The sequence below is a fragment of the Pipistrellus hanaki genome (assembly GCF_964339955.1).
Source record: "Pipistrellus hanaki genome assembly, chromosome: 1".
Taxonomy (NCBI): Eukaryota; Metazoa; Chordata; class Mammalia; order Chiroptera; family Vespertilionidae; genus Pipistrellus; species Pipistrellus hanaki.
Window position 1 is genome coordinate 1,645,257 of NC_140503.1, and position 24,120 is coordinate 1,669,376.

General features: G+C 64.4%; 2 protein-coding genes across 18 annotated transcripts in view; one reads left to right on the top strand and one right to left on the bottom strand.

The window, feature by feature from the left end:
- The first annotated feature begins 205 nt into the window (after positions 1–205).
- On the top strand, positions 206–8,407 carry XRCC3 (X-ray repair cross complementing 3). Of its 4 annotated transcripts, none has more exons than XM_084896275.1 (10): positions 206–400; positions 1,058–1,131; positions 1,241–1,436; positions 2,232–2,451; positions 2,625–2,837; positions 3,061–3,218; positions 4,333–4,545; positions 4,617–4,654; positions 4,734–4,977; positions 5,580–8,407. In XM_084896275.1, the coding sequence occupies exons 3-10, from the start codon at positions 1,382–1,384 to the stop codon at positions 5,810–5,812; spliced, it is 1,374 nt and encodes a 457-aa protein (XP_084752401.1). In that variant the 5' UTR covers positions 206–400; positions 1,058–1,131; positions 1,241–1,381; the 3' UTR covers positions 5,813–8,407. The 4 variants fall into 4 exon arrangements, with proteins under 4 accessions (XP_084752401.1, XP_084752403.1, XP_084752404.1 ...); XM_084896277.1 differs by having other exon boundaries at positions 2,232–2,369; positions 5,580–5,622; XM_084896278.1 differs by lacking the exon at positions 5,580–8,407 and adding an exon at positions 5,063–5,187 and having other exon boundaries at positions 2,232–2,369.
- The window catches only part of KLC1 (kinesin light chain 1), a 34,921-nt gene continuing 14,208 nt past the window's right edge, over positions 3,408–24,120 (bottom strand). Inside the window, exons 4-17 of one of the 14 annotated variants that reach the window (XR_014796052.1) lie at positions 22,700–22,778; positions 21,990–22,215; positions 21,413–21,500; positions 20,845–20,946; positions 18,937–19,110; positions 18,727–18,826; positions 17,590–17,639; positions 17,201–17,268; positions 16,057–16,165; positions 14,235–14,345; positions 11,043–11,093; positions 9,219–9,349; positions 3,765–3,819; positions 3,408–3,667 (exon numbers count right to left, since the gene is read on the bottom strand). Coding sequence is in view for 10 of the 14 variants with exons in the window: in XM_084896148.1 (XP_084752274.1) it covers positions 3,665–3,667; positions 3,765–3,819; positions 9,219–9,349; positions 14,208–14,369; positions 16,057–16,165; positions 17,201–17,268; positions 17,590–17,639; positions 18,727–18,826; positions 18,937–19,110; positions 20,845–20,946; positions 21,413–21,500; positions 21,990–22,215; positions 22,700–22,778 (1,347 nt within the window). In the remaining 4 variants the exon portion in view is untranslated. Of the gene's footprint in view, positions 3,668–3,764; positions 3,820–9,218; positions 9,350–10,108; positions 10,569–11,042; positions 11,094–14,207; positions 14,370–16,056; positions 16,166–17,200; positions 17,269–17,589; positions 17,640–18,726; positions 18,827–18,936; positions 19,111–20,844; positions 20,947–21,412; positions 21,501–21,989; positions 22,216–22,699; positions 22,779–24,120 lie in introns of those variants that run through there. The other 13 variants (XR_014796053.1, XR_014796054.1, XR_014796055.1 and 10 more) reach the window with 13 other exon arrangements.

A 24,120-nucleotide genomic window follows, 5' to 3' on the forward strand; every position in this document is an offset into this window, starting at 1 on the left:
TGAGGGCCAGCCCAGGTACGCTCCGCCCCTCTCGGGGAGATTGAGACTTTGGATTGGTCAGTTATCCTGTGACGTAACGCTGCTTCCTCTCTGATTGGCGTATCCCGCGCGGGGCGCCTGGCGTTCATTGGAAGAGGAGGCCGCGAGGGGCGGGACGACGCTAATGGTGGAGCGCGCGCGCGAGGTGGGAGCTGCTGTCCTGCGGGCCGGGCGCTGGGGGTGCGGGCCTGGCGGCGGCGGAGGGGCAGTCGGGGCACAGTCCCGGCGGTGGGAGGCGGCCTGGGGCCGGTGCGCGGGGAGAAGGCTGATGCTGGGGCTGCCACACGCAGGTCTGGAGGAGGCGGCGCAGCCCAGCCCCGGTTAGGGTGATGGCAGCAGCCCGGGGCTCGTGGGGGGAGAGGTGAGCCCGGACCGCGTGAAGTTGGGGTGTTTTCGAGGTAGAGACAGAGTGGGGTCCAGGGTGGTGGGTGGACACCACGGAGCAGGGGTGTGCGGTGGGGAGAACAGGTGCGTGGTGGGGAGGTGGGGCCATCGGGAGGGCCACGCGGACGCCCGGGTCAGGGGGTCCCTGGGGGTGGGGAGTGCTCGCGGCTTTGGGGCTGAAAAGAGAGGGGGTTCCCAGGGGAGGAGACCCAGGGTCCAAGCGTGGGAGGAGGGGTGGCCACCGCGGACCCCGCAGGTCCTCGCTGGCGGGTAGGAAAGATGCCCAGTCCAGAGGGTGGGCTGGCCCTGAGCAGGTGGGCCTCTGAGTGCCTAGGGTTCAGAGTGGGCGGAGGGAGCAGTGCCCGCCGGAGGAACAGGAGGCTAATACCGGTCAAGGGCTGAAGGCATGCCGCCTGGAGCTGAGTCCCGGGCTGGCTGTGTGGCCCTAGGTGTCGCGGGACCACTGTGGGTCCGTTTCCCGTGGGCGCACGGAGAGGGCAGCAGCACCGTGTGAGTGCATACCTTCCCAGCAAGGGCTGAGAACGAGCCCGGAGCGACAGACCGGTGGTCACGCTCCAACACCCACCTTCCCCAGCACCCTGCAAGATCCCTAACGCTTTCCCGCTCTTTCCAGATTCCCCAGGGAAACGCATTCGAGGGAAATTAAAACAGAGGATACAAAAGACTCTTTCTGTGCATGAGCCCAGGGTCTGCAGGTTGTCCTCCCCCGGGGAGGGAGGGCGGGGCCGGCTGAAGGGAGCCGGGGACAGGACAGCGGGGTGCTGTGACAGGAATTGGGGGTTTCTTCCGTGCCAAGGTTTCTGTTACCAGATGGCGGCTCCGACAGGTGTTGCCTTAGCCCTGCCCTGCTCAGGGGCCGCTGGGCCATCGGGCTGACGCTGGCGCCCAGAACCTGTGTCCCCGGAAACTTTGTCTCTGCGGTCCCCGCCCTGAAGAAATGGACTGGGATCAGCTGGACCTGAACCCCAGAATCATCGCCGCAGTGAAGAGAGGTAGACTTCCTGGCGTTGGTGCGCAGCATACGCACACGCAGACACTGTGTACATTCTGTAAAGGCCTTCCCGCACCCCCTCCTCCCACGGCCCCGCCCCGCGGCTGCTCTGGGTCCTGCGAGGATGCTGGGGTGCATGCGGCAGGCCTTTCAGTTGGGCATGTGGCTGAAAGCACCCTTTTAAGTTCATTTTCACCCACGTAGCACGTACAGGTGGTCAGCAGTGACTAGCCACTCGCCACAGAGCTCTGTCCGTACCCCGGGTTCTGAACGCTGGGCGCACTGCTGTGCCTGTGCCCGTGGCGCCCACGGCCCCCAGATGGACCACACTGGCCACGCCCGCTCGGGGGTGTGAGGGACTGGGGTGGGGTGACCGTCTCATTCCCCCATGTTAGTGGTTGGTTGTTGCCTCCTTTCCCATTCCCTGCATTCCTCCGAGTCTCCCACCTTCTCCCAGTCCGCCAGGCGCCTGCAGTTCCTTTCCAGGTGCCCATAGGGCGCCCAGCTGCCCACCTGCTTCCTGGGTGCCCAGCCCCAGCCCCTGCTGGCTGGCAGGAAGGACGTGGGAGAGGCCCTGCACCCCCACCCACCTGGCTTCGCTGCTGCCGCTGAGAGGGTTGCTCCAGACCCCTCCCTCCTTGTCCTGTGTCCTCACTCTGCCCAGGGCTGCCACCTCTGGGAGCAGATGGTCTGGCCCTTGCCCGCGGAGCCCCCCGAGTTGAAACAGTGCTCCCCGAGTCCCTGCTGTCTTGGTATTGTCTGACCTTGACCTGTGGCTTATTTTGTTTAATTCCAGCCAAACTGACATCCGTGAAGGAGGTGTTGCACTTCTCTGGACCAGACCTGCAGCGGCTGACGGGCCTCTCGGGCCCCGACGTGCAGCACCTGCTCGGGACGGTCTGCTCGCACCTGCGGGGAGGCAGCCTCTGCACAGGTGGGCGGCAGGCGTGCTCTGCCAGGCCCCGGGCTCCTCCCGTCTGCGCCCAGCTCCAGGCTGGGCCACGGGCAGGGACTCGGTGAGAAGAGACCGCAGGCAGGGGCAGTGCTGGGGCCAGACGGGAGGGGCGAGGCCGAGGGTGCCGGAGCGGGACACGCTGGCCCTCGGCAGAGCCCCGCTGCCGGGAGGGCCTCCTGGCTGCCACACCCGGCCCTCCGGCCCCCGCCCCTCCTGACGCCGCGTTCCCCCCAGCACTGGACCTGCAGCAGCAGAAGGGGTGCTTCCCCGAGCAGCACCAGCGCCTGAGCCTGGGCTGCCCGGTGCTGGACGGGCTGCTCCGCGGCGGCCTACCCCTGGGCGGCATCACCGAGCTGGCCGGCCGCAGCTCGGTGGGGAAGACCCAGCTGGCGCTGCAGCTCTGCCTGGCCGTGCAGCTCCCGCGGCGGCTGGGAGGCCTGGAGGCCGGTGAGTGCCGCCCCAGAGCGGGTGTGTGTGTGTGTGTGTGTGTGGCCACTGCCCGTCGTGGCTGGGACAGGGCTGGCTCCTGCGGTCTGTCTTTCTCTCCCCGTGGCTGTGCGATGCCTCCAGGAAGAGTGGCCAGCCCTGCCCCACGGGGGTCCCTGGGCTGCGGCGCCTGGCCCTGGCGGGCCGCACACCAGCCCGTGGCTCACGGCGCCGGGCTCCACAGGGGCCGTGTACGTGTGCACGGAGGACGCGTTCCCCGACCGGCGCCTGCAGCAGCTCATGGCGCAGCAGCAGCGGCGTCTGCGGACAGACGCTCCGGGCCACCCGCTGGAGGAGATCCGCTTCGGCGACCACATCTTCATCGAGCACGTGGCGGACGTGGTGAGTGTCTGCCAGCGCCAGCCCGGCTGAGGGAGGCGCCGGCCTGGACCGCCCCAGGGCCAGCGGCCGGCCACGGTTTGGCGGAGGCGGCGGTGGGCGGAGGACAGGGGCAGGACGGGGGGTGGGGGCTCTCCCTCGCCTGGCTTCCTGCTGTGAGAGCTGTCACACAAAGAACTTCACATCCACGGCAGACATATAAACTTTTTAATCTTAGAAAATTTACAATAAAGTACAGTATCACACAGTGAGGGGGGGTGGGTGGCTGCCGTCCCGCGGCCCAGTGTGGCCGCGGCCCCGCGCCGTCGAGCAGGTGGTTAGTGATGGCCGGGCAGGGTGCGGCCAGGAGGTCCACGCTGCAGCTCCCGCTCCGGGGCCCTCCGGCCGCGGAGGTGCCGCTGTCACAGGGCGGTGCCTGGCCAGCGGCGTGCCTGGCCCTCCGCGGTGGGTCACTGCGAGGGAAGCTGCGGTCAGGGCCCGGCCCACCCTCTGCCCGGTGTCTGCCTGGAGGCCTCCGGGTGCCCGGGCCCCGCCCGCCCCCTGACTCACGTTCACACTGGCGTCCTCGACCCCGCTGCCGCCGCTGTCATTTTCCGGGGGGACCCTGCAAACAAGCAGACAGCCAGGCCGAAGTCAGGGCGAGGACCCCGGGCGCTCCGAAGAGTCTGAGGGGCAGGGCTTGGCTGCCCAGAGCTGGGCGAGTCCCGCCGGCAGGCCAAGCGACCCAGGGGGCAGCCTGAGGAGCCCAGCGGGCTTGGCCCGCACCCACCGGGCCGGCTGCTGGGAGCACAGTCTGCGGGTGGCTGGGCTGGCTCACATCACTGGCAGCCCCACCCTGGCCATGCACGGCCCCAGTGTGCAGCCTGGGCGTGGCCCGGGGTCCCCTCATCCCAGGCAGGGCTGAGTGAGGAGACCCAACCCGGCCTGCTGCCCCCTCCACCTCCGCCAGGCTCAGGGCGCCCGGCCTGAGGCACCGGGCATGGTGCCAGCTGCCGGGGGACGGGCCCGGGGCCAGCACCAGGCGCCCGGCCGCTGAGGGCGGGTCACGCCCACGAGGACCTGGGAAGGAGGACGGGGAGGTGGGGGGGGCAGGCGGTGACAGCCCCTCCCGTTCCAGGACGCGCTGCTGGAGTGCGTGCGGAGGAAGGTGCCGCTGCTGCTGGCGCGGGGGCTGGTGCGCCTGGTGGTCATCGACTCGGTGGCGGCCCCGTTCCGCTGCGAGTTCGCGGGGCCGGCCGCGGCGCGCAGGGCCCGGGCTCTGCAGGCGCTGGGGGCCGCGCTGCGCCGGCTGAGCTGCACCTTCCGGAGCCCAGTGCTCTGTGTCAACCAGGTGGGCCCCCCCCCGCCCCCCTGCCCCCCGCCCCAGGGGTGCTCTGCCACTGACCCGCCCCCACCTCCCAGGTGACGGAGGCCGTGGAGGAACAGGACTCGGCGCCCGGGTGAGTGGCCGTGGGCAGGGGGGCGGGGCTGGGGCGGGCCCCCTGGCTCTGTGAGTGACCCCCGCCGTCTCTGCCTCAGGGCCCCAGGGGAGCGCCTGGCTCCAGCCCTCGGTATCGCCTGGTCCAACCAGCTGCTCATGAGGCTGGTGGCCGACCGGCAGCGCCCCGAGGAAGCCCCGGGGGGCCGCCCCAGCCGCACGCTGAGGGTGGCCTTCGCCCCCCACCTGCCCCCCTCCTCCTGTTCCTACACCGTCCGCGCCGAGGGCGTGCGAGGGACGCCCGGGACCCAGTCCTGCTGACCGGGTCAGCCGCCCGCCCCCCAGGTGCGCCTCCGGCCAGCTCTCCCGTCAGCTCGGCCCGGGAGCCGGCCCACTGCTGACCGGGTCAGCCGCCCGCCCGGCCTCCCAGGTGTGCCTCCGGCCAGCTCTCCCGTCAGCGCGGCCCCACAGCTGCCCGTTCCGAAGCGGGTCCGGGTGGTTCCACTTTGTGTGGTCTCTGCCACCCCCCTGCTGGGTCGGCCTCCAGGTGTCTTGTGAGAAGCCGGCCCATCTGCTAGGAAAACCCATCCCGAGCACAGGACTCCCTTAGTGGCGGGCCCTGCCCGTCCTAGGTGCTGGCGGGACCCGGCTGGACGCCTGGCAGGGCCGCACAGCCCAGCTCCTCTCCATGGTGAGGGGGGGGTTGCTTCCCGGGAGAACAGGCCCCCTAGCACAGGTCCTGCCCCTCTGGGTGCCCCCAGGCGACTCTGACCAGCTGCTGGTGGACACAGGGCCCAGGGGCTGCGGCTGCCCAGCCAGAGGACATGGCCTCCATGTGGGCAGAGCCGAGTCTGTCTCCACCCCTCTGCTGTGCCCCAGGGCCTGTCCCTGCGACCCTCCTGACCAGGCAGGTTCTGAGTGACCCTCGCTCCTGCTCCCGTCCCCAGAGGCGGCGCCTGAAACGGCACCAAACAGCCAAGGGCCTGCCACCCTCACCACGAGGGGACAGCCACCCCTGGGATGGGACCGCTGTTTGGACACCTTCCTGTGGCAAGGTGGCCCATTTAAATGCCATCACATCCCCTGCCGGCCTGTGAGGTGGGGCCGGTGTGGAGGAGGAGGCGCCTGCAGGGCTGGCAGCGGCAGGAGAGGTGGGGGCCTCACAGGCAGTGGGAAGTGAAGCTTTATTTTTGTAACAAAATACGAACAATTGCAAACGATTTTCTAGTCAAGTCACAATGGAAACAACTACAGCCCCAGAACCAACGTTTCTAACGACCCAGTCCTCTGCTCCCCCTCCCCACCCAGGGCTGCCCACGCAGCACACAGGCCAGGAGCCCAGTCCCTAAGGAGCACCAGCCTGCCCCCCGGGCCTCAGCACCCCCATGTCAGACCTGCACCCACCCCGCCCCCTGGGTCAGCCCCGCTGGGGACCACATTCCCCCTGGGGCGGCTCCTTTGGGACCGGCTGGTCTGCCTGTGACCAGCTGCCAAGTGTGCACATGAGCGCGTCCCACGAAGCCTGCACCGTCCACTCCAAGAACACGCTACATGGCGAGACCGGTCCTGCCCTACGTGCAGGTCCTTCGTGTCCGCAATTCTCCGTGAGCGCTGAGTCCCGTCACATGACACCCCCCAGCTTTTGAACCCCAGGACCGAGCTGCCTGCACCCCTCCCCACAAGGCCACTGGGTCAGCAGCCTGCTCCCGCCCCCTGCCCTCGGGCTCTGGTTCAGGCGCTTGAGGGGTGGGGCCTGTGTGCCCTCAGGGTGGCCCCCAGGAACGCATGGCCCAGGGCACACCGCTTGCTCTGAGAAGGGGAGACGGGCAGGGCCTGGGCCCTGGGCATGGAGTCGTCACCCCTAACCCTCCCAACCTGCGAGGGCACCGGTGCACTGTCCCCTGGCGGACGGCCCGGCAGCGGAGTCCCGGTCCATTCTCCTGGGAGCCACGCTGAGGGGTCTGAGCCAGGGCGCTGGGTCCCGGGTGCCAGACCGCTCGCGGGGAGAAGCCAACCACGTGGAGCAGAGAAGGGGGGACGGTACCCTCGCAGAGCCGGGCGGAGCCCTCTCCAGGGTCCTCAGCCCGTGGCGTGTGCATTTGGAAAGGGACCTGCAGACCGCAATGGAGCCACAGGCAGCGTGGCCGCGGGAGGTGGCTGCTGGGACACCGGGAACGAGGACAGCCCGCCAGGGGACAGGGCACAGTCACCAACACAGCCTCTGGCTACCGGGGACTGAGGCAGGTAGCGTCAGCCGCCGTGACAGTCCCGGTGCAGCTGCCTCCAGCCAAGTCCACGCTTGGGCTGACACCGGGCCAGGCAGCTCGGAGCCGGCCCAGCCCTGTCCGTGCGGGAAAGGCCAGAGGGAGTATCGGAGCCGGGCCCGCTGGGCACCCCGTGGTCCTCGGGCTGGCGGCCGCCCGTGCTCCAGGCCGGCGTGGGCGTGCCTTTGTGCCCGGTGTTGTCACCTGGAGCCCCACCTGCCTGGCCCTCTCTCCCTACTGCTGGCTCAGCCCCTTGGGGAACTGCCTCCGGCTGATCGGAAGGTGTCCCTGCCACACCCCACCCTGTTATGGAACCAAAAAGCTTTTCTAACAGGAAACATGGGTGCCTGGTGTGCAGCCAGGACTCTGCAGGGTGGGTGGGTGGGAGGGGGGTACAGGGCCCCTGCCCAGGAGCTGGGACCCGGCACCCAAGGGACTTCTCCCCTGGTCCCCACCACATCCAGCGCTCCAGACCTCGCAGGTCATTAGATGCTTATTCTCCAAGGACGGACTTTGGTTCCAGACACTCCGCTTACAGCCCACTGAGGACCGAGTGTGAAAGGGTTCAATGTGAGGGTGACACTCCTGGAGACTGGACAGCTGACGAGAGCCCAGGGTCAATGCCGGGGCAGCGTGTCGGATCCTCACACCAGGAGCAGCCAATGGGACCACGAGGTCCACAGGTTAAGCTCCTGCCAGTTAGCAGTCCGCCTAGAGTGAGGGCAGGCCAAGTGCTGGCATGACTATCAGATATTTCATTTTAATCAGGCCCATCAGACCACGTCTCCGGCCACTGATTAACGTGCCGAGAATGCTGACGAGTGACGTTCCCATAAGTCGGCCCAGGCGATGCTCGGGCGACATCAGGTGGCACCTGTCCGTCCGTCTGTCCGACCAGAGCGAGCGCTCGTGAGGCCTGTGGCCGCCTGCCCCTGGTCGGCGTCGGGCAGGGGGCGGGCTCCTTACTGGGAAATGGTATTCGGCTGCCTGGTCACCCACGTTTAGGACATTCAGGGAGCGGGCACGCTTCATGCTGCAACCAGGACAAACGTCACACACGGGTCAGCCAGGAGCAAGACACGGCAAGCCACCCTCCACGGCCTGGGCTTCAGGGGGACAGGGGTGCCGCCCCGTCTTCCCACAAACGTCCCGGCTCACTGTACTCAGTGCTGAGAACGGGTTTCTCTGTCTTTTCAGCAAACACAGTTCTTACAATACCACACGTCAACTCCGGTATCACTAGTTACACGACAACAGTGCCACACATCACCCTGTGTCGCTGTAGTTACACATTTAAAACGTGCCAAAACCGGTTTGGCTCAGTGGTAGAGTGTGGGTCTGCGGACTGAAAGGTCCCGGGTTCGATTCCGGTCAAGGGCATGTACCTTGGTTGCGGGCATATCCCCAGTAGGGGTGTGCAAGAGGCAGCTGATCGACGACTATCTCATCGATGTTTCTAACTCTCTCTATCCCTCTCTCTTCCTCTCTGTAAAAAATCAATAAAATATATTTTTTTAAAAAAACACGTGCTCATGCTGAGCGGAGGCGCTCATGGGCAGCGGCCAGCTCCCGTGGGTCCCCAGGCCCCTCAGACTGAACCACATCAGGAAGGAACCACAGTGACCATGTTCAAGAGACACGCTCAAAGCTCACTGGTGAGAGCAAGTGAAGAACTCTCTGTACGTGGTGTTTTTACATTAAAGACTATTTTTTCGTTAGCAAAATACGTCTAATGCTATTTCTCTGCTCATAAACCAAAATGTATAACACATTTCATGACTTTATGTTTAAAGGAAGCAATTCACACAAATAGTTTTCTCCCCTCAACACCTTACACTCCTTAATGGAACACCCAAACCGCCTACAACTGAACCAGCTCAGACAGGCTCCTTCGCACCAATGCCTGCGGCCACGGAAGTCACTGCTCAAAGGTTCCAGGACCGTGGCCGCCTCTTAATCACACGAGCCTCACGTTCCAAAGCCTGCAGCGGCGGTCCGTCTGCCGAAAGCACCCTCCTCCCGCGGTGGCTCTGCTAGGACTTCTCAGACGGAGACGCTGTGCGGACTGCCCCGCCGCTCTTTAGAAAGCGGCCATCTACGCAGACAAGCCAGTGCACGCGTCAGCCAGGCTCCTGGTGGCCGGGAGGCTGACCACAAACACGGAAGGCCACGCTCCGGGGAGCCACAGCCACGGCCTCAGCCTCTGGGCAGGAGGCGCCTCGCTGGGAGGGCCGGGCTCCTGCACCTCCGTCCAGGCAAGGCCCGGCGTGGCCGGCGCGGGCACAGCGGCGCTGACCAGGCCTGGCGGCGGGAGATAGTTACCCGGGGTTCCTCGGCTCACTGTCCCGGGCACTTCCTCCCTTCAGCTTCCTCACCAGCTTCTCGCTGCTGCGTCTAATGGAGGCGCGCAGCTTGCTGAAGGAGCCGCTGCGCCTCAGGGAGCCGGTGCCATCCTGAAAGAGACGGGAGCACAGGTGAGGCCGGTCCCCGTCCCCGACCCCGACCCCGTCCCCGTCATTGACCCCGTCCCCGTCCCCGTCCCCGTCGTCCCCGACCCCGACCCCGTCCCCGACCCCGACCCGCCTGGGGATAGCCACCTGACAAGAGCCAGAGGCCATGGCCTGTCACGGGAGGGCGTCCCCACCCCACAGAAGTCACCACGCGCCATGCGTGTAAGTGGACTTCACACAGAAGCTCCCGTTCCAAATGTGACCAAAGAGAATCTAATGGCCGTGAGGACTTCTGAGCGTAAAGAAGCTCCAACAGAAAGACCTTCCCACAGGGTGCAGCGTGTGGCCGCTCAGAAACCGAAGGTGACCAGTCCCGGTGACCCCCACCAACTCCGACCCCCGTGAGCACGCAGGCGGACGCCAGCCGAGGCAGCCCCCGCCCAGCGCCGTCACATGTGACGCTCAGCAGCACTGCGCCTGGCAGTTTAACAGCTTTATCAGCGCTGAGTGTGAGCGTGTTGGAAAGTCAACAGAATGCTCATTCCACAGGACGGCTGGGCCTGGGACACGCGCGGGAGCAGGAAGGCCCGCGTTCCGTCCACACAGACACTGCCAGGCCCGCGGAGCGCGGGGCACGCAGGGCCGGAGGGCGAGGCACAGCTGTATTCCCGGGGGACCCGCAGCGGGAGGGCAGCAGCCGCACCGAGAGCAACGCGAGGCCGGTCCCGGGAGAGGGGCACACGGAGCAGACACACGGAGACAGTCAGTTGGAGTGAGTTTATTAGAAGTTAGAAAGACAGGTACACAGTCACCAACACAGATTAGTAGAGAGAAGCAGAACTGCCCAATTCCCACACAGACTACACAGCGATGCTACTGGAGCGGGAGCCGGGGCGCCGGGCGGGGCCGGCAAGGACCTGGAGACATGCCTACCACAGCCGAGGCCACGGCAGTCGCCGCGGACGCCTCTAACTACCTTCCAGGGACAGTGCTAGCTCTACGTTTAAGCTCATGTGTTACACAGAACGAGTTTTATTGGTACAGTTTGTATTACTAAGTACATATCCGGCAAAGCTACGCGTATGAGAGAGGACCCAGAGGACAGCAGCACCGAGAGGAACGCCCGTCGCGGGTGGAGCTCGGACAAGAATCCTAGGTCGCTAACAGCGGCAGCGGAGCTGGAGGCCGCCCGTCATGCAGGAGACAGAGGAGGCAGCTAGGCCTGTCAGACAGAAGAGAGAGAGGTGAGCCCGAGGAGCGCGGCCGCCGCCACAGTATTTCTAGGTCGCGGGCTGCACTGGGGCTCGGACTCCCTGCAGCCGGCCGGGCCGGGTGAGCCGGGTGGGCCTGGTGCAGCCTGGCCGGGGCCTCCCTGGCACTTGCTATAAAAATAAAAGGCGCCGCCGAACGGTCAGGAAGGAGACTCCGCGGGGGCAACGCCGAGAGGCCAGGGAAGGCTGCCCGCCCTGATGCCCTGAGACCCTGCCCTGAGCTGAGCTCTCTCCGATGGGGGGGGGGGGGGGGGGGCCCTTCACTAAGAACCGGACCTCCAGAGACGAGGTCTGCGGCACCTTCCGAACATGCACTGACAGCCCCAGGAAAGCACATTCTAGAATCGGTTCCCATGGCGACAGCCATCCCGGCCTGCGGAGAGACCCGGCCGCCTGGCACCGAAGCCCCAGCCGTTCTGACTCACCATGGGACGCTGAGCAAGTCATTTAACCAGCCCGAGCTTCATTTTTCTCATCTTTAAACGGAAAAATAACACTTGTTACCAACTCCCCTGAGTGTCGGGAGGACAAGAAAACATGAGTTCTTGCTTCTCTTCAGAAAAGGGTGTTAAAATGTAACAAAATCCACAAAGAGCACATCCCGTTCACATCAAAGCTCCGCGCTAGACACCAGAGGAGGGGAGACTTCCTGGGACTCTCTGCCCTCCCCTCCCTGCCCCTCCCCGCGCCGCCGTCCTGGCCGCAGGCTGGCACTGGGCCGGGGCAGCATGGTGCCTGGGGCTGGGGCCGTGGTCTGCCCACAAATGCGCTCCCCGCCAGACCCCGAGAACCAGCGAGGGGACAGTTCCTACTCAAAATGGGCTTCAGGAGCATGCAGACGGACGTGTGTGAAGAGATGAGCCCATGAACATATATGCGCACACGGCTCATGGGCAGACAATGGGGCGGGAAGGGAAGGGAGAGGAGGGGGGCGGGGGAGGGCCAATAGGGGGAGAGAGGGGCATCTGTAATACTTCCAACAATGAAGACACGTTCTAAAAAAGGGCTGGGCTGGCGGGTCCCTGCCCCGTGCAGGCCCAGCACCCGCAGTGGGAGCGCTAATGGGGAGCTCCACCGCACTGGCCGGCTCAGCAGGGACGACTGTCAGGGTCTCAGGTGGCTTAGTGCTTTCCAACTTTTAAGAACATTCTACTTGTTTCCTAACACAAATCCTATATAATAAAAGGCTAACATGCAAATCAACTGAATGGCGGGACAACCGGTTGCTCAATGCAGGAGCTGCCCCCTGGTGGTCAGTGCGCTCCCACAGGGGGAGCCCACTCGGCCAGTAGCAGGAGCAGGCCTAAGCCATCAGTTGGACATCCCCTGAGGGCCCCCAGACTGGGAGAGGGCACAGACCGAGCTGAGGGAACCACCCCCCCCCGCACGAATTTCACACACCAGGCCTCTAGTTTTAAAATAAATATTAATCTCTTTTCAAAATATATTGATTGGTTGATTTTAGAGAGAGGAATAAGACAGAGAGAGAGAGAAAAAAAACATCAATCTGTTGTTCCACTTGTTTATGCATTCCTTGGTTACTTTTTGTATGTGCCCTGGCTGGGAATCGAACCTACAATCTGGGCATATGGAGACAATGTTCTAACCAACTGAGCTATCCCCAGGACTAATCTACTCCTGGCTGACAGTGTGTCCAATTCCCCAGGAGCCTGGGTAAGGGCAGTGTGTGAGGCTCTCGGTACTCCGCGCGGGGAGCCGTGTGGGGAGAAGGGGAGACAGGCAAAGGGAGTCCAGTTTCACCCCGAAAGGCTCCTCTGCAGCCCTAGCGGGACCATCAAGGAGGACACCTGAGCCGCCGTCCTCCCTGCAGGAGGATGGCGCGTGGCTGCAGGTCACCATCGCATCCCACATGACCTCGGAGGCTCCACACAGCTGATCTCCACCTCCCGTGTGCCTGCCGCCTCACCGCCTCCTCTCAAATAGAAGATGCTTTAAAAGTAGCATGTTGCCCTCACTCTGGGTGTCAAGCTCGTGGCCAGCAGGCCGCATGCTTGCTAACTGGTGTGGCTCAGTGGATAGAGCCTCGGGCTGAGGATTGAAGGGTCCCAGGTTCGATTCCGGTCAAGGGCATGTACCTTGGTGTCAAGCTCCATCCCCAATAGGGGGTGTGCAGGAGGCAGCTGATTGATGTTTTTAACTCACTATCCCTCTCCCTTCCTCTCTGTAAAAAAAAAAAAAAAATCAATAAAATGTATTTTAAAAAATAAAGAAAGAAACTTGTCAGATTTTGGGAGAGCTCAGCATTCCCTCCTTGGAACCGTAGAGCTCCGAGGAAGCCAGCCTGGGACCGAGGCCGTCCCAGAGGCGACAGGCCGAGTCTAAGGGATGGCCTCGGTGGCCAGCGGTGAGCCCTCGGTGACGGGGAAAGGCTCCTGCCGCTGCAGCGCGTGCGGGCACCACTGCCCGGGCGCTGAGACCCAGGCTCCTCGGTCCGGCCGGCCTCTCTGCACGCGCCCGGGACGGGCTGTCAGACGCAGAGCGCCAGGGCCGCAGAGTCCGCCGTGAAGGTGTGCGAGCCCCGTGTGAGCGCTGAGGGCCAGTGCATGCGGAGGAGGGGACGTGGAGCAGGGGCATGCACGGGGCAGGCAGCCTCCCCAAGGCTCGGCCTTGAGGAGTCAGCAATAGCTGTCACCACGACTTCACACAGCGGACCTAGAAATACTGTCTCAGGAGGCGCCTGCACAGTGCGGCGCCGGCCAGCTGAGGGCCGCCCGCAGGCCATGCGGAGGACAGCAGAGAGCACCAGGCGGCACAGCAGGCCTGAGGGCGAGCGGGGCTGCGCCCCAGGGCGGGAGTGATCACAGCGATGCTGATTGGCTGTCCTGGCACTGGAAACAAGGCGGACCGAGGCCCAGGGGTTCCCCTGCTGCTGCAGCCAATAACAACCTGTACGAACATCTCAAAGGCTCACTGCTACCCAGAGGCTGACACGGGGTTAAACTCAGACGGGAGAGCCCAGCTACTGGGCAAACACCGCCTGACAGCGGAGGGTGCAAAAACCAAAGCGCACCTGGGCGGCAAAGCCTCCCTGCAGCCACCCGCCCCAGACAGCCCGCAGCTGCCAGCTCTGCACTGCTCCCTGCCGCCCCCTGCACCAGCCCCCACGGCCGCCACGAGGGAGGCCGCAGCAGAGCCACAGGCCCGGCTTCTGGACCCGAAAACCCGTGGCGCTCAGGACCACGGTGGATACAAAGCGCGGCCACCGAGCCTGCCTGCCCTGCCCGCTCCCTCCCTAGACGGTGCTGCCGGAAGCATCAGCCTCCGGCCGGTAGAGGAGTCCCAAGCAGGCCGAGGGCGGCCGGGCCGTGGGACGGGTGCTGGGGTTAGCGAGGGAAGAGGGAGTTAACAAGCGGGTTAGTCCCTGCACGCTTCCTGTGACTGAAGTAAACCAGAGGAGGCTGTGCCTTAGGCAACCAGGACACTCAGTCAGCACAGGAGCGGAGTCGGGGGGAGAGGACCCCTCGGAGGCGGCTCGGGTTAGCGCAGACGGACTCAGAGCGGAGCTGCAGCGGAGCGGAGGGAAGCAGTCTAGGGAGAGGACTGTGGGCGCCAGGCCGCGCGGTACTTACCCCGCTCCACTCTACGCCCATACTCACTTCCTCCCCTCCGTCAGGGCCACTCTCGTACTTGACCGTGTCCACGGTCAGGCTCTCCCGGCTCCGGCGCTTCTCCGAGCCCTCGGGGTCGCCCAGCACCTCGGCCACTCTCTGTTTGTGAACATTGTCAAGACCCTGCGAGTCAGCGGGAGGGTTCGCCTGTTAGCACACAGCTGATGGGGTTTCCAAACAACCGTCACCAGAACACAGCTCCCCACAGGAGTGACCCGTGTCCGGGGACGTGCCTGAGGGCTGCCTCCCGGAGCCCGTGCACCTCCCTCATTCACAGCCGAGCTGGGAGCGGCGCGCGGGGTGCCCAGCAGGAAGGGCCTGGGCGTGCTCACTGGGAAGGCGCCACAAAGACCCGATGGCGGCGGGACACACGCCCGGGACCAGGTGGTGCCGGCAACAGGCCGGCAGGTCCCGGCTGTGAGCCCCCGGTGCTCCTATGTGGAGGTTTCGTGGGAGATGGGAATGCCGTGTCTAACGCTCACGCCGCCCAGGCTGGAGACACGTGGGTCACTGCGCTCCCAGCGCGACACCGAAGACCAGCGGGAAAGACAAGGGCCCGTCCAGAGCGGACGCTCCGTAAGAAGCGCTGAGCACCAGGCACCCTGCTCCTTGAGGCCCTGCACACGTGCTTGCACTAGCTGTGACCGCTGACATGCAGCAGCGCTTCCTGTGCTCGCAGGGCGATGGCCCTCCCCTCGGGAGCCCGGCCCGACCACGTGCTCCTCAGCCAGGAAACGGTCCCGAGACAGGAAGGTCTGGCTATCTGCTCTATCCACCTCTCAACTGTCAGGCACCACTGCTCTCAGCGGGGAAGGACACGCCTGTCGCTCCTCCTCTTACTGCCAAGAACCCTCGTGCAGACACCTGCTGCCGTGGGGTTTCCAGGCCTGGACCACGGGGACAGTCAGTCCAGTGGCGCCAGAGGCCGTGCTGTGCGTCACCCACTCATCCCAAACCCACACGCCAGGCCTCGCAGTCCCCGCACCCAGTGTGCACGGCCCGCGCCGGGAACAGTGTCCTGCTCCGCCTGCTCTGAGTCCACGCTCTCCACGTTCTGTCCGCTTGTTGGAGCGCTCGCTCCAGCCCAGCCCGTGCTGCGGCGCACGAGGCTGGAGGTGCCTCACGGATGGAGCAACGCCTGTGCAGGGACCTCCCTCGGCCTGAGCTGCTGCTGCGGCCCTGAACGGGTGCTAACGCATCAGCACCCACCCAGCAGGTGTCCGTGGACAGAGCACCTGGGACACGGCTACGGTGGGTCAGCGGCTGCCAGCGCGTCCTCCCCGGAGGCCCTGCTGTTCCGCGCCCACAGCGCCTCTCCAGAGCGGACCCACAGCTGGCTCTGGCTCACAGGGTGCTTTCTGTGTGGCGGCCCGGTCACGGCCCGCAGCACGCACGGTGCCAGTTACTGTCTTCCCGTCCTGTTCTTACCGCAGCCAGCCGCGGTGTGAAGGTGTGCGTGTGGCTTTAAACCGCGTTCCCAACCGCCTACAGCTGTGCACCTTTCACTGCACGGGCCCTGCCCCGCCCTTGAGGCGCCCAGCAGGGGCTCCGCACCCCGTGCCCGAGGGCCTTCTGTCTTCACACGCCTGGACACTAGCCCCCCAACACGTGTGCACACGCTGTCCCCGCTCTGGGCGCCCGTCCCTAACCCTGGAGACTGCACAGACCGAGGCTCTGCTGCTGCTGTGTCCTTGGCCAGACGGACAGCACTTACACAGCACCACCGCCTCTGTACACGCTGAAGGAGGACTGCCTACCTCTGAGTTCAAGGTTCAGGGAGCCGTGTTAGAAAGAGAAGGGTCTGACCGACCTGCTTGCGTGACCGCATGGCGGCTTCCTCCAGGGTCTCCGCAGCCTCGAACTTGCCCTGACGCCGGTAGAGCGCCCCGAGGTTCTTCAGCGTCGTGGTGACGGTCGGGCTAGGAGAGAGCAGACACGGCAGACTGTTAATGCCTCAGAGGGCCGCGGCCAGCAGCGCGGGACCCGAGGACTCGTGCTTGGTGAGAACAGCTCTCAGGCTCCACGGCCCTTTTCCCAGTAAGGGGACAGCAGCTCCCCCACCCCAGCTCCCCTTCCAGAGATGCCCGGCCGCTCGGACCTCAGCCACTGCCACCAAGGCTGCGCGGGCTGTCTGGGGACCACCACGCTTCCTGCAGCGAGCCCGTGTCAGGCAGAGAGGGCGCGGAGGGAGACAGAGGGAGCCACACACCCCCCCCTCACACACACACACACACACACACACACACACACACACACAGGTGACCACTAGCATGCGATGGAGGACAGAGCCGCAGGGACCTGTGCTCAGCACTGTGCCAGCAGCCTGCCAGGGGCCGTCATTTGGTGCAGACAGCCTGTCACCCATCAGACGCCCTTCCTGAGGACAGGCTCGGGGGCACGGAACACAGCAGCTGCACCGAGTCGGAGGCCCCTCTAGCACCCTGCAAGCGCCGCGGGGACCCAGGCCAGGGGCCAGACTCCTGAACTGGTGCCTGGGAACGGCGCTTAGAGGAGGAGTTAGCGGACAGACAGGAAGCGGGCGGGTTCCATTGGGAGGAAGCAGACCGGCAGCCTGGTGAGGGAGGCACGGGCACCGCTGGGTGCTCACTGTCCTCAGCAGACATGGAGGCCAAGGGCAGCGAGGAGGGGGCTACGGCTCCGGGTCTCTGAGGCATCCCTCAGGTGCTGGTGATGTGCTGGCTCCCGCAGGGCTGCAGGCCTGGGCTCTACGGCCGCTTCCTGTGTCCCCACGCGGCCCGCTCCCTCTGACATGTGGACCTCAGCCTTGGACGCCGCCATGTGAATGCACAGCAGCGTGTTCTACCCAGAAGGCAAGCTCTGTACATGCCCATCACCTCCACCCCATCTACGGTGGGCCCCTGGAGAGGAGGAGCCACACCGGAGGGCGCTGCCCACCCCGGCCCCGGCCAGCTTGTGTGCAGGGAAACACACACCTGTCCACCTTGCAGGCCTTGTACCAGCCGCCATACTCCCCGAACGACGGCCCGTCCTTCTGCTTCCCCTAGAGGAGAGGAGGTGTGAGCGAGCCGGCAGCCCCGAACCCGGGGAGCCCCGAGCCCGCGGAGCCCCGAGCCCGCGGAGCCCCGAGCCCGCGGAGCCCCGAGCCCGCGGAGCCCCGAGCCCGCGGAGCCCTGAGCCCGCGGAGCCCCGAACCTGGGGAGCCCCGAGCCCGCGGAGCCCCGAACCTGGGGAGCCCCGAGCCCGCGGAGCCCCGAACCTGGGGAGCCCCGAGCCCGCGGAGCCCCGAACCTGGGGAGCCCCGAGCCCGCGGAGCCCCGAACCTGGGGAGCCCCGGGACGGAGCCCCCCGGGACGGAACTCACTTTGCACTCCTCCCGCTCCTCTGCGTGCATCCAGATGGGCTTGTTCTCGTCTGAGGAGAGACAACACTGTCAGCTGGAGCGGGCAGCCCGCGAGAAGCCGTCACGCTCCAGGGCTGCAAGGCTCCGGTCGCTCCGTGACCTCCTCAGGGGAGACTTCTCCCGCGCGCACGGGTGCCATGCCCACGGGGGACACTGGGGGACAGGACACCACGAGCGCGGAGGTGGCCGGTCGGCGGCGCGGGGACAGAAGGTGTGGGGGGAAATGCACCAGGCCTGGGAGGCGTCAGCAAACCGGACATCGTGAGGGTTCCCACCAGGAAACTTTCTTTTTTTTAATGTTTTTATTGGCTTCAGAGAGGAAGGGGGAGGGAGCGAGGGAGAAACATCAGTGAAGAGACAATCATTGATCAGCAGCCTCCTGCACGCCCCACACTGGGGATCGAGCCCACACCCCAGTGACAGGGGTTGAACCCCGGACCCTTCAGTCTGCTCTATCCACTGAGCCACACCAGCGAGGGCCGTCATGAGCATTCGGGAGCTTTAAAATCTGAGCGACCTCGCAGCAAACAAGCCTAACAACCACAGCATCGCCCTCTCCGGACGCCCCTGCGCGCCCGGCGAAGGGAGGCAAGTGCCTCACATCCCCGTGGTTTCCGGAGCCCCTGGGACCCTGACGGCACTCGCTCCAGCACAGCCCAGGCGCCCAGATGCTGAGGGTGTGGTGGAGCCGGCAGGCCTGGCCGGTGGAGAATGTGCGCTTTGAGAACGCCAGCCCCGTGAGAACATTCTAGAAAGCATGAATGACTCCAGGGAGGTTTTCTAGAGTTGGTGCACCTAGGCTGTGCCGGACACAGGCGTGGACTCTGGGAGGACAGCGTGCAAAGCTGGGCAGGTGGCCCTCGCCCCGGAGCTGAGATGCCGGTGAGCGGCGTGTCCGCAGTCACGGGGAGACGAACCAGCGTGCCGCGAGCACAGCGGCGCCCCTCCTCCGAGCGCCGTCTGGAGAGGCATCTCTAACGCTCAGGTCAGCCGCATCTTGAAGCTGCTGTGCCGCCGTGGGTGCACCAGCTGCAGGCTGGCATCAGGACTGCCAGGCAGCAGGCAGCGGCTCCCGCTCAGAAACGGGGGCGTCCTTACCGTCCACAGAGCCGAACTCCCGCTCGTGCGCACGCGTGAGGATCTCCTTGTACAGGGTCTCTGCCTGCTTGAACTTCCCTTGCTTCAGGTAGCAGGAGGCCTGGAGAGAGGGCGAGCTCAGCAGCCTCCCCGCGGACGGCACGCGGCCCTCGGGAAGCTCGGCGGGAAGCGTCCCGGCCCGGAGGCGTCCCCGCGCGGCCGCCCACCTACCAGGTTGTTCTTGGTCTTGGCCACGTTGGGGTCGTCGGGGCCCAGCTTGGTCTGGTAGATCTCGAGGGCCCGCTGGTAGTAGTACTCCACCTCCTCGTACTTGCCCTGGTTCTGGCACAGCAAGGCCAGGTTATTGAGCTGCTTGGCCACGTCCGGGTGGTCCTTCCCCAGCACCTGAGGACAGAACGTGGCGTCACACCCCGCCCGGCTCACCAGCCAGACGCTCCCCTCGTGGCCACACGAGGCCTCCTTTCCAGGCTGCGCTGCCGAGCAGCTCCCGGGCCGTGATAACAGTGACGCAGCCCGAACGTGGGGGCTCTCTGGGGGCGGGAGAGGCTGGTTCCTTTACGTGCTTCAGCTTCCTTCATCCTCATAACACAGACCCTGCGTGGTGGGAACGTCATGCATCTTGAGGAGGAAATGGTTTTTCTAAAGCCACTGCTACTATGACTGCCAAGTCCTGGAACAGCCCAAACAGCCACTCCTGTCTGACGCCTTCCTGTGCAACCAACCTCCCAGGAACTGCCGGGCTCCCGCCCAGCCAGCCCTCCAGCCCGCCCTCCGTGCAGACCCAGGTCCCCTGCAATCACCCCAACACTTCCCTCACGTCTCCAGCGCCATCAGCAGCCCCCCTCCGCCCCTTCCCCTATCCCAGACCCGCGGGTGGGACTCCCTCCCTCCAATTTAAGGAGATCTCAGCCCGGCCCACCAGTTAGCTCAGAAGCACACCACCCCGTTTTCTTTCTTTGCAAGTATCACTACCTAAGCTCCCTTATGAATCAGCTCATCTTTCATCACAACTCCCAGCCACCAGTTCCTCCCAATGCCGCCCTGCTGGAGGACTCACCCGAGCAAGCGATTCCATTCGATCCCTTCTCTCCGTCTGTGCCTCACCTATGCGTCCCAGGAGGCACGCGCCTCCCCTTCCCTGCCCACACCCCTTCCTCTCCCTGCCGGGCCTCTGCACGCAGCTCCTGCCGGCTCCACGCACACCTCCAGCTGGGGGCAGCGTCCACAATGCCCAGGCCCTGGAGGAGCCCCCTCTCGCTCTGGCTCTAACCAGAAGCCAGCCAACAGGACCCTACGTTCCCAGGTTCTGTCTCGCGGCCTGTGCTCTGGGGAAGGGGCTGTGTTCCTGGTCTGTTAGGTCACCCACTCCCACCCAGCAGCGGCCGGCCCTCCACCAGCATTTCCGTGCGTGACTGAGAGGTCAAGCTCGTGTGCGGGAGCGGGCGAGGCGCCGACCAAGCCTGCAACGCCGCATCCCGTCCTGTGCCTCCCGCCCAACCGTCCGAAAAGCAGGGCCTGAGGACGGGCAGCTGGTCTCCCCTCCCCGGAAACACCGCGAAGCGTCCAGCCATCCCTGCTCGGCGGGCGCTGCGTCTCTAACCCGGAGCGCGCCCGCGGAGCCGCTGAAAGCACACGCCACCCTTCAGCACCATCGGCACCGCAGCCGCCGCCGCGGGAGACGGCCACTGGCCTCCTGGACAGCTGAGTCCCTCCTCTGGTCTGGAAAGAATGTTCCCTTTTTAAAGCTGCAGAAGCCTGTTTGGTGGCTATTCTCTTCCGGGCAGGCACATGCCTGCTGTCAAATGAACGTCCAGTCCCGAGAAGCCCGCCCTCAGCAGCCACTCCTGGCCCCGCAGCGGCGAGGGACCCCGCCCCGCCCCGCCCCTGCACACCGAACTGCAGGGCGGCTGCTTCCCTGAGGGTGACCCTCTTGTGGAACGAGTTCCTCTCATTGCCCCCGTCAGTGGTCCTCTGTCAAATGGTGAAATGGAAGTCCCCTAAAAGCCCCAAACTCACAGCTGAAACCTGCGTGCCCCTCCTAGCCACGGCCCCCAGCACAGTGAGCTCACAGTAAGTAAAAGCGGGTAAATACGGAATGACACGCAACGCGAGCCCCACCTTCTCCCGGATCTCCAGGGCTCTTTTGCACAGCGGCTCCGCCTCCTTGTACTTGCCTCTTTTGCCGTAAAGCACCGCGAGGTTGTTCAGAGTTGCTGCCACCTGCAACGGGGGGGTGGTGAGAGGGTGAGTGAGGTGAGGATGCATAGGTGAGGCACAGACAGCGAGGTCGATCAAAAGCAAGAGCGCGATTCCCCGGACAGAGATCACAGGCACACCCGGTGCCTCAGCACCAATCAGCATCGGCGGGTCTGATTTGTGACGAATCTCCCGGGAACACAGCGCCACAGCCTGTGTGCCAATGGGGGACTTTAGCGAAGGACGCCGATTCCTCGGGAGAATTTACACAAGTGCATGCGATTCCGGATCAAGAGCTACAGCGCGTGCTCCATTGGAGGGAGTGTGCGTGCCTGGCCTGCCGTGCCAGTCCCGCGGCGCCGGGCGGAGGCGGAGGCCTACCTGTGCCATCTAGTGGAAAGGCAGCTCACCGCCTGTGGGTTCAAGGGGACGTGAGTCGGCGGAGACACCAGGGAAACCAGAGCCCAGAGGAGCGGGAGGAGCCACTCACCGCGGGGTGGTCTTTGCCCAGCGTCTTCTCGCGGATGGCCAGGGCGTCGTTCAGCAGGTTGGCGGCATCCTTGTACTTGTTCTGGTCTCTGCAACGAGGCACGGGGGTGTTGTCTGCCAGGCAGACCCGGCCTCACCCCCAGCCCTCCCCTTGGCACTGCGCGCGGGGCCTTCACGGCTCCGTTTGCCAGAAGAGCAGCGGAGGCGCAGAGCAGCCAGGCTCTGGACAGCAGCCTCTGTCCAGGGCCATTGAGCAGAGAGAAGCTGAGCTCCCCCTGAGAACAGGAGCTCCGTGTCATCCCGAGGGCCACACAGAAACCACCCCAAGTCTTACGTACACGTGGGTCTCAAAACTGTGTGTTGAGCCCGGCCTGTGTGGCTCAGTGGTTGAGCTTCGACCCAGGAACCAAGAGGTCTCTGGTTCGGTTCCAGGTCAGGGGCACATGCCCAGTTTTCGGGCTCGATTCCCAGTAGGGGGCATGCAAGAGACAGCCAATCAGTAGTTCTCTCATCGTGGATGTTTCTATCCCTCTGACATCGGTAACAGGGAGGCCAACCACGCGGGAGGGCGGACTCGCCTGTACACCAGCGCCAGGATGTTGAGCATGGTGGCCACGTCGGGGTGGTCGTGGCCCGAGGTCTTCTCCAGGTCCTCCAGCGCCTGCTTGCACAGGGGCACGGCCACCTCGTAGCGCCCCTGCGAGGCGTACTGGATGACCAGGTTGTGCAGGGTGCGCAGGCGCGCCGGGATCTCATAGCCGCCCTGCTGCGCGGCCGCCGCCGCGCTGCTGTGCTGCTGCTGGACTGCAGAGAGGGGCCGCGTCAGCGGCGCACGGGGTCCCCGGCTCCTGGTTACACTCCCCTCAGCCTTGGCCCGGTCGGCACATGCCCCCTCGCCCCGCCCCCTCCACCCCCCCACCCCGAAACCTGTCCGGCACTCCCTAGGCAAGCTGTAACAGCAGCACCCTCACGGGTGCCACAACCCCCAACACACACACACACACCCCGCAACAAGATGCCCTCGGCCCAGGCAGGCTGCCCTCCCTGGCTTTCCCTCCAATAACCGGGACCCCGCTGAGCACTGTGCCTGGCCCATGCCGAGGGGCTGGTCTACCCTCACTACATCCCAACAAGCACGCTCTGAGGCTCTGGGGAAACCGGCGATCCCAGCGTGCACGTGCCCCTGCGAGGGGCAGTGCAGTCACAGCCACGCAGACGCCCCCCTCCGCGCGCGGAGCCCCCCCCTGCGTGCGGCACCCCCCTCCGCGCACAGCACCCGCCCACGTACTTCCTTGGCCGGGGTCGTCGTCGTCGTTGGGGAAGAGGTCGTCCAGAGGCTCTTTGGTGGAATCGGTGTCTTTGTCCTCCTGGAAGCCAACCCAGAACGACCTCACTTAAAGGGCTAAGACCTGTGCTACAGCCTTTTTATTAAAAACCTGAGCCCCACTGAAACCAGTTTGGCTCAGTGGATAGAGCGTCGGCTTGGGGACTGAAGGGTCCCAGGTTCGATTCCGGTCAAGGGCATGTACCTTGGTTGCGGGCATATCCCCAGTAGAGGGTGTGCAAGAGGCAGCTGATCGATGATTCTCTCTCATCGATGTTTCTAACTCTCTATCTCTCTCCCTTCCTCTCTATAAAAAAACAATAAAAGATATTTAAAAAATTAATAAAAACCTGAGCCCGGCCACCAGGACTCAGTGGATTCCTGGTCAGGGCACAGAACCGGGGTGCAGCCGATCCCCTAGTGTGGGGCATGCAGGAGGCAGCCGATCCACGATTCTCGTCATTGATGTCTATCTCTCCTTCTCCGTTCTTCTCTTAAATCAATAAAAATATGTTTTTAAAAAGCTATGAAAAGATGGTTCATTCTTAAGACCAAGAACAGGATTATCCACAGTCTGGGTTCGGAGGAAGATCAAACAGAGCAGGGAAACTCTCCCTTGAAATAAGTCCTCCTTGAAAACCACACGCGTGAACACGTGAAGCCCACGTGGCTGCAGCCGCAGACCTGCGGGATGTCCCCACAGGCCGGGAGCGCTGGGCCGCCTCCAGCTGCGGAGTGTGACTCGGTGTGAGGAACACCAGAGTGTGTTCTCTCTCGCCTCCACCCACCCCGTGAGGACCCAGCGAGGTCGCCGTCTGCAAGCCAGGAAGAGAGTCCTCACCAGACATTAGTCCTGCGGGTGCCGTTTCGGGCTCCAACCTCCAGGACAGGAGAAGTGTCTGTGGTCTGAGCCACCCCGCTGGCGGTATTTTGTGTGGCAGCCCGAGCTGACACAGGGTACTGTCTGTTTGCTTAGGATGAGGGTTCAGACTGAAGACACACGTGTGGGACGCATTGGTCACAGATTATGTAGTGAACAGGCCCAGTACCAGTGGGCAATGAAAAATGGGAGCTCAGCCGAAACCGGTTTGGCTCAGTGGATAGAGCGTCGGTCTGTGGACTGAAAGGTCCTGGGTTCGATTCCGGTCAAGGGCATGTACATTGGTTGCGGGCACATCCCCGGTAGGGGGTGTGCAAGAGGCAGCTGGTCAATGTTTCTCTCTCATCGACATTTCTAGCTCTCTATCTCTCTCTCCCTTCCTCTCTGTAAAAAATCAATAAAAATATATTAAAAAAAAAAAAAAAAAAGAAAGAAAGAAAGACAAGAAAAATGGGAGCTCAGCTGAAACCGGTTTGGCTCAGTGGATAGAGCGTTGGCCTGTGGA